The sequence below is a fragment of the Mobula birostris genome, chromosome 20 (assembly GCF_030028105.1).
Source record: "Mobula birostris isolate sMobBir1 chromosome 20, sMobBir1.hap1, whole genome shotgun sequence".
Taxonomy (NCBI): domain Eukaryota; kingdom Metazoa; phylum Chordata; class Chondrichthyes; order Myliobatiformes; family Myliobatidae; genus Mobula; species Mobula birostris.
In genome coordinates this window covers 59785201-59793661 of record NC_092389.1, presented here as the reverse complement: position 1 = coordinate 59793661, position 8461 = coordinate 59785201, and the positions used below count along the sequence as shown (strand labels likewise).

The 8461-nt window shown below is 45.8% G+C and overlaps 1 protein-coding gene across 1 annotated transcript; it reads right to left on the bottom strand.

The window, feature by feature from the left end:
• Positions 1 to 1586: 1586 nt before the first annotated feature.
• Positions 1587 to 7602, bottom strand: LOC140185017 (probable G-protein coupled receptor 139). Its single transcript, XM_072238243.1, has 3 exons — positions 5210 to 7602; positions 2703 to 2882; positions 1587 to 2494 (listed from the first exon to the last, which is right to left on the bottom strand). Exons 2-3 carry the CDS (start codon positions 2767 to 2769, stop codon positions 1587 to 1589), a joined length of 975 nt encoding a protein of 324 aa, XP_072094344.1. The 5' UTR covers positions 2770 to 2882; positions 5210 to 7602.
• Between the last annotated feature and the right edge of the window lie 859 nt (positions 7603 to 8461).

Genomic DNA, 8461 nt, shown 5'->3' with positions numbered 1-8461 from the left:
TCCCGGGGTTCGGGGCCTCTTCCTCTGCCGTATCATCGGTTGTCCAAACATTCCCCGTGAATGTTTATTGCGCCCTTTCTGGCTTTCTCACAGCCTTCCTGTCGCTAGGAGACCAGAACCGCACACAATAAGAGGAATAGATAGAGTGGATAGCCAGCGCCTCTTCCCCAGGGCACCACTGATCAATACAAGAGGACATGGCTTTAAGGTAAGGGGTGGGAAGTTCAAGGGGGATATTAGAGGAAGGTTTTTTACTCAGACAGTGGTTGGTGCATGGAATGCACTGCCTGAGTCAGTGGTGGAGGAAGATACACTAGTGAAGTTTAAAAGACTACTAGACTTATGGAGGAATCTAAGGTGGGGGCTTATATGGGAGGCAGGGTTTGAGGGTCGGCACAACATTGTGGGCCGAAGGGCCTGTTCTGTAATGTACTATTCTATGTTCTATGTTCTAACGTCATGTTCACGTGACGTCCCGACTCCTGTACCACGTCCGCCTCCTTCACCGCCCCGTCTATCCGTGTTTAACTGTGTCCCGGTACTCCACGGGGTCTGGTCATTCACCGTGATTCTCCGACTCCACATTAACTTCCGTTCTCTACCTCTCTCTCCATCCTTTGCTCCAGTCTATGCATCTCGTTCCCTGCGTTTCTCCCTCTCTCTCTTTATCTCTCTCTCTCTCTCTCCCTCTCGCACACACACCCTTGTCCTTCATCCCGCAGCCAAAAAATCGCCATTTCTTCCAACTCTCCCCGCAGCACTTTTCACTATCTCCACTTCCTGTCCCCTTTCCCTATCCCTGTCTTTCTCTCCATCTCTTGTCTCCCACTGTCTCTTTCCCACTCTCTGTCTCCCACTGCCTCCTCCTCCCACTTCCCCCTCTCCCTTCACCTACATTCGTCTCCTGAACAATTCCACTCTGTCTGCTCCTCTCTCCCCAGTTCCCCTCAATCCCTCTCGTCCTTCCCTTCCGCAACCCCCCGCCCGTCTCTCTTACCCTCACTACCCCGTCGCTGTTTATCTCGGATCCTTTATCTATCAGTCTCTGTCCCCGTTTCTCTTTCTCTTTCTTTCCTGAGTTCTCACTCCTTGTTCCGCTCACCCTCTCCCAAACTCTTTCCCAGGATCTCCACTCTGCTCCACAGTCCTCTCTCTCTCTGTCCTTTTCTGCCTCTCTCGCCCCCGCCTCAGTCTCTCTCTTTCCTAACACTCTTACCTCCCCTCTTCCTCACTCTCTGTAGACATATACATCTTCTCTTCACGTTTGCCAGTAAATCATGTAGAAGGCGGAAACCGGATTGATTGATATCGCATTACTACCCAGCGGCAGAGTAGCTCTGCCGTCCTCTGGACATGTCAGCGGTCAGGTTACTGGGCATGAAAGGGAATGGCTGGACATTTCCGCAGAGCGCTTGGTGATCGACATCCTGGAATGGTTCTTTGACAGACACCTGGCACTATCTTGAAATTCCGGAGCAGACGGTCGATGGGACAATCCGCCCGGCAGTAGCAACTGGGAGATCTGGTGGTGAATGTGAGGTACTGGATCCCGGAGTGGAGACATTGAGGCCGCCGCTGTGTTGTGCTTAGGACGTGGCTTTATTAATGAACTGAAGCACCGAATTGACCGGATATTTCACCGGGTTCATCACCTGCTCCCTGAATTTCGACTGAGTTACCACGTAAATAAATGTGTTCGTACAGCAGCTGAAATCCCTCAGCAAAATCCCGACGAAGTGGAAGATCCACTCAGAAGAAGTGAACTGAAATCCTTTTCCCAAAACCTGATAATATATGACGTTTGCAACCAGCGTCATCCACAGGAGGATGAAGCTGCCGGAGAGGGTGAAGAGTAAAACCACAGACCTCCTCCTGCTCTCCATCTCCGGGTCACTGTGGTTCTCCCCCTTGCTCTGACCCTTCAGCCCCTTACGGACCCGACTGGCCACTAAAATGTGTCTGACTGTCAGAGCGTTGAGCAGCAGGATCCCAGCGAAAGGGAGGAACGGAGTTAAAACCGTATCGAGCCAGTCATATCCCACCCACCCGGGGTCAGTGAAATAATCGTCGATTGTCACACAGAACCAAGGTATATTCTCGATTATCACACCATGTACTAACGAAAAATAGCGGGGAACGTTTTTCACAATTAACAGTCCGGCAGTTGTTGTTAGAATCATAGCTGCATTTTTCCGGGTGCAATATTTTGTTTTCAGCTTCTGGCAGCAAATGGCGACAAACCGATCAAAGGTGAAAGTGACGGTGAACCAGACAGAACAGTCTGTGGCTGTGTACTTCAGTACGTTCGTAACACTGCACACAGGAGTGATGCTCAGAAAACTCCACGGGAAATAATACACACTGATTCGATACAAGAAGACATGCGTGACAACGATCAGTAGATCGGCCGCTGCCATGGCCACCAGGTAGCGAGTGGTGCAGGTAGAGAGGCCGCACTTTCCCCGGGACAGGATCACAATCGCCACTAAATTCACTGGAGAGAGAGAGGGACGGAGAGAGAGAGATTTAGTCTCCATTTTCATTGAAAGTGAACAAAGTAGAATGCTGAATTCACAGAATCGCTATCTCTGTCGGATATTTGTGCAATAATCATCAAGTTGGAAGCTTGTCAAATGATCATGAACAGGTTCACTCCGGTTAACAAACAGAAATACCAAACATGAATTTATCTGCTCACTCACCAGGAACTCCAATAACGGCGATGAACACGTACAGTATTTTCTGCGCAGTTCTGTAACTGTCCAACATTCCAGAGATTTTCTCCGTCCAGAGATTTGTCCCGCTGTGTTACAGGCGATCTCTCGGAATGAACTGTTCAGGCAGCACATTTCTGGGGTTTTTATTACCATTTAGCGTCTCCTCTGGGACGGATTTCAACAGATTAAAAATAAAGAATTTTAACTTATTTATAACCGAAAACATCAGACCAATGCAATCTCCGCAGTGACAGACAAGGCTTAATTTCGTAAAACAATTGTCATAGAGAAACACAGAAAACCTACAGCACAATACAGGACCTTTCTCCCACAACGTTGTACCGAACATGTCCTTACTTAGACATTATCTGGGGTTACCCATAACCCTCAGCTCCATCTACCCATCCAGGAGTCCCCTAAAAGACCCTATCGTGTCTGTCTCCATCACGGTCGACAACAGCCCACTCCACGCTTCACCACTCTCTGCCTAAAAAAAACTTACCCCTGACATCACTCCTGACCTGCTTCCAGGCTCCTTGAAACTGTGCCTCTTGTATTAGCCATTTCAGCCCTGGGAAAAAGGCTCTGACTATCCACACGATCAATGGCTCTCATCATTGTCGGACCATTTGTCTGAGTTAGTTTGTCCCCCAAAATTAATCTGAGCCGTCAGATCATGTCTTGCCCATTTAAGTATGCTTCCGTTCTAAATATGTACCCCGAATAAGCAATTTCCCAGGAAAAATTACTGAAATCATGTATGTCATTGTAGCTTGTGAAATTGTACTGAATCACCGACTGTTACCATTCTCTTCAAGGGTATGAACGCATGTTGTACAGTGCAGATGAAAAATATTCACCCACCCCTTCCCCACTTGGAAGTTTACATGTTTTACTGTTTTAGAACATTGATTCAGAGTGGAATTTATTTGGATTTCTGACACTGATCAACAGAAGAAGACTTTCATGTCAAAGTAAAAAAAAAATGTACAAAGTGATTTAAATTAATTGCAATTATAATACACAAAATAATTGATTGCTTAAGTATTCACCCCTTTAAGGTGTAGCCAATTGCTTTGGAAATCACATACTTAGTTTGGAGACCTATGTGCAGTCAAGGTGTTTTAAGTGAATGAAGTAAAAACACACCTGTGTTTGAAATTTCCACCTGCCGGTGAGGCAGTATGCTGGTAGAAACTGCACTATGAAGTGAAAATAACACTCCAGGCAACTCCACAAAAATATTATCGAAAAACACAAGTTAGGAGATGGATGAAAGAGGATTTCCAAATCTCTGAATATCTCTCGCAGGACAATTAACTCTATCATCACGAAAGGGACATAATATGGTTGAGCTGTGAATCTGCCTAGAGCAGGCCGTCCTGAAAAGCTGAATCACCTTGCAAGAAGCACTCCGCAGACGGAGGGCACCAAGAGACATATGATAACTTTGGAGAGTTTACAAGCTTCAGTGGGTGAGATGGGAGAGACTGCTTTGGATATTCACCAGCAGCAGCTTATAGGAACTTGTCATAGGGAAACCCACTGTTGAAGAAAACGCACATGCAATTTGGGGTAGAGTTTTGCAGAAGATATGTGGGAGCTTCTAGTGTCAGCTGGAAAAAACTTTCTATGGTCTGTTGAAACCAATATTGAGCTTTTTGGCAATCAGACTAAACGCTATATTTGGTGCATGCCCAGAATCAGAAACACACCAACCCTACCTTGAAGCATTACAGTGGATGCATCATGCTCTGGGGATACTTTACTGCAGAAGGCCCTGGAAGGCTTGTGGAGGGAGAGGGTAAAATTAATGCAGCAAAATGCAGGAAATTCCTGGGTGAAAATCTGCTGCAGTCTTCAAGATTTCTGCGACTTCGAAGAAAATTTGTTTTCAAGCAAGACAATGACTCCAAGCATAAATCCAAATGTACAAAGGAATGGCTTAAAAGAGCGAGGTTAATGAGCAGTCATGTCAGAGTACAGACCTCAGTCCAAGTGAGGATTTGCGGCTGGACTTGAAAAGCGCGTTTCACTCATGAACCCTAAGCAATCTGACAAAGATTGAGTAGTTTTGAAAAGAGTAATGGGGGAGTATTGAGTTATGCAGATGTGCAAAACTGATAGAGATCTATCCACGCAGAGCCAAGGCTGTAAAGTGCATCTACTGAATACAGACTTGAAAGGTGTGAATAATTACACAATAAATTGTTTTGTGTTTCATATTTATAATTGATTTAGATCACTTTGTAGAGACCAGGTTTCCCGTTGATACGAACGAGTCTTTCTCTGTTAATCAGTGTCAAAGAGACACATTAAATCCACTGTTGTAATATTGTAAAACAATGAAACATGATAACTTCCGACGGGGTGAATAGCTTTTATAGGCACTGTACATTGAGTCCGTGGGACTCTACCGAGTGTCAGTATTCATGTCATCGACAGGACCCTCTGCCTGTGACAGTAGGAGACGGTGGAAATCTGCCTCATACTCAACCCCTCCTCTCCTGCTCCATCACCACGGCGGAGTTCGGCGAGTTCCTGCAGTCGGTGGTCGCCGGCCACGTCGTCCACGAATATGGGCGTGGTTCCACTTCGACGTCTCGGTATGTCCGTTCCGGCGATGATTGTGGTGATTGAAGAAAAATGTTTTTGCCCTGAGCCAGCGAGAAGGCGAGGCCAACGACGACAACTTCCAGAAGGTCCCGCGGCCTCTCCGCGCGTTGCCCGGCTGTCGTTGTATTTCCTCATCAAAGCGGGCGTAGGTGAATTGTATGCAGCAGTTCAGATGAGCAACAATTTCTGTCATGTGTGTGTTATTAGCTAGGAACTTGGGAGCATAAGTTCTCAGGGAAATGCACGGCAGAATTGTGGCGTTCTGCATAGGTATGTTGTACTGAGACAGGGAAGGGATGGTAAGGTAAAAGAACCATGGTGTAAAAAAGGATATGGAAAAACTAATTTGCAATATAAGAAAATCTTCCAAAAGGTTCAAGAGACTAGGTACTGCTAGAGCTTTAGAGAATTAAAATGTTGCCAGCAGGGATTTCAAGAAAGAAACTTTGACAGCTGGAAGGGGCCATGAGTAGGCCTTGGCGAGCAAGATTAAAGAAGTCCGAAGATATTCTACAGCTATGTGAAGGGCAAGACGATGAGCCGTTTGAGAACTGGACCGATCAGGTGTGATCGGGGAGAAGCGCGCCTCGAGTCCGAACAGGTAGCGAAGGTACATAATAAATACTTTGCTTCAATATTTACCATGGAAAATGACCATGGAGGTTATGGGGATGGATTACAGCCGACTGAAACGCTTGAGCGTATAGACATTAAGAAAGAGGATGTGCTGTATATTTTGAATGGTATTAATTTCGATGGGTCGCTGGGACAGAACGAACTGTACCCCTGCTATAGTGGGAAGCTGAGCCTTTGTCATTAATAGGGACGGGAGAAGTGCCGGAGGATTGGAAAGTTGCAAATGTTGTTTTCTTGTTCAAGAAAAGGAGGAGAGATTATCGGGGAAATACTTGACCAGTGAATCTTATTTCCTTAGCGGACGAGTTGTTGGAGAACATCCTGAGAGGCAGGATTTATGAAAAGTTGTAGAGATATAATCTGATTAGGGATAGTCAGTATGTCTTTGTCGAGGGTAGGTCGTGCCTCACGAACTTCATTGAACTCTTTGAGGATGTAACAAAACACATTGATGAAGGTAGAACAGTGGATGTAGTGTATATGGACGTCAGTCAGGCTTTTGATAAGATTCCCCATTCTGCTCATTCGGAAATAAAAGGGACATGGGATACAAGGAGACTTTGCTATGTGGATCCAGAATTGGCTTGCCAACAGAAGGCAAGGCGTGGTTCTGGATGATTCTGTATTAAAGACGGCTCGGCATCGATCTGCTCTGAAATCCCTCCTATTTGTGATTTTTATCGATGACCTGGCTGAGGAAGTAGAAGGGTGAGTTAGTAAGTTCGCTGATGATACAAAAGTTGGGGGTGTTGTGGATAGTCTGGTTGTCTATGTTTCAGCAGGACATTGATAGAATGCAGGACTGGGCTGAGAAGTAGCAGATGTTGTTCAAACCAGGTAAGCATGAACTGGTTCATTTCAGTAAGTCAAATTTCAGGACAGAATATAATATTAATGCTATGCCTTTTGGTAGTGTGGAATATCAGCGAGATCTTGACGTACAGAAGGGTAGGGAAAGGAAGAAGAGGGCAGTTGTGATAGGGGACTCAATAGTAAGGGGGTCAGATAGGCGATTTTGTGGACGCAGTCCAAAGACCCGGATGGTAGTTTGCCTCCCTGGTGCCAGGGTCCGGGATATTTCTGACTGTGTCCAAAATATCCTGAAGTGGGAGGGTAAGGAGCCAGAGGTCGTGGTACATATAGGTACCAATGACATAGGTAGGAAAAGGGAAGAGGTCCTAAAAAGAGAATATAGGGAGCTAGGAAGGGAGTTGAGAAAAAGGACCGCAAAGGTAGTAATCTCGGGATTACTGCCTGTGCCACGCGACAGTGAGAGTAGGAATGCGATGAGGTGGAGGATAAATGCGTGGCTGAGGGATTGGAGCAGGGGGCAGGGATTCAAGTTTTTGGATCATTGGGACCTCTTTTGGCGCAGGTGTGACCTGTACAAAAAAGGACGGGTTACACTTGAATCCTAGGGGGACCAATATCCTGGCGGGGAGATTAGCGAGGGCTACTGAGATGACTTTAAACTAGAATGGTTGGGGGGTGGGAATCAAATTAAAGAGCCTAGGCGAGAGGAGGTTAGTTCACAACAGGCGGATGGGAACCAGTACAGAGAGACAGAGGGGTGTAAAATGAGGGTAGAAGCAAAAAGTAGTAAGGTGAAAAGTAAAAGCGGCAGGCCGACAAATCCAGAGCAAGCATTAAAAAGGGCCACTTTTCAACATAATTGTATAAGGGCTAAGGGAGTTGTAAAAGCGCGCCTTAAGGCTTTGTGTGTCAATGCAAGGAGCATTCGTAACAAGGTGAATGAATTAAAAGAGCACATTGTTATTAATGAATCTGATATAGTTGGGATCACAGAGACATGGCTTCGGGGTAACCAAGGATGGGAGCTTAACATTCAGGAATATTCAATATTCAGGAGGGATAGACATGAAAGAAAAGGAGGTGGGTTGGCGTTGCTGGTTAGAGAGGAGATTAACGCAATAGAAAGGAAGGACATTAGCCGGGAGGATGTGGAATCGATATGGGTAGAGCTTCATAACACTAAGGGGCAGAAAACGCTGGTGGGAGTTGTGTACAGGCCACCTAACAGTAGTAGTGATGTTGGGGGTGGTATTAAACGGAAAATTAGAAATGCGTGCGATAAAGAAACAGCAGTTATAATGGGTGACTCCAATCTACATATAGATTGGGCGAACCAAATTGGTAAGGGTGCTGAGGAAGTGGATTTCTTGGAATGTATGCGGGATTGTTTTTTGAACCAACAAGTCGAGGAACCAACTAGAGAGCAGGCTATTCCAGACTGGGTATTGAGCAATGAGGAAGGGTTAATTAGCAATCTTGTCGTGAGAGGCCCCTTGGGTAAGAGTGACCATAATATGGTGGAATTCTTCATTAAGATGGAGAGTGACATAGTTAATTCAGAAACAAAGGTCCTGAACTTAAAGAAGGGTAACTTTGAAGGTTTGAGACGTGAATTAGCTAAGATAGACTGGCAAATGACACTCAAAGGGTTGATGGTGGATATGCAATGGCAAGCATTT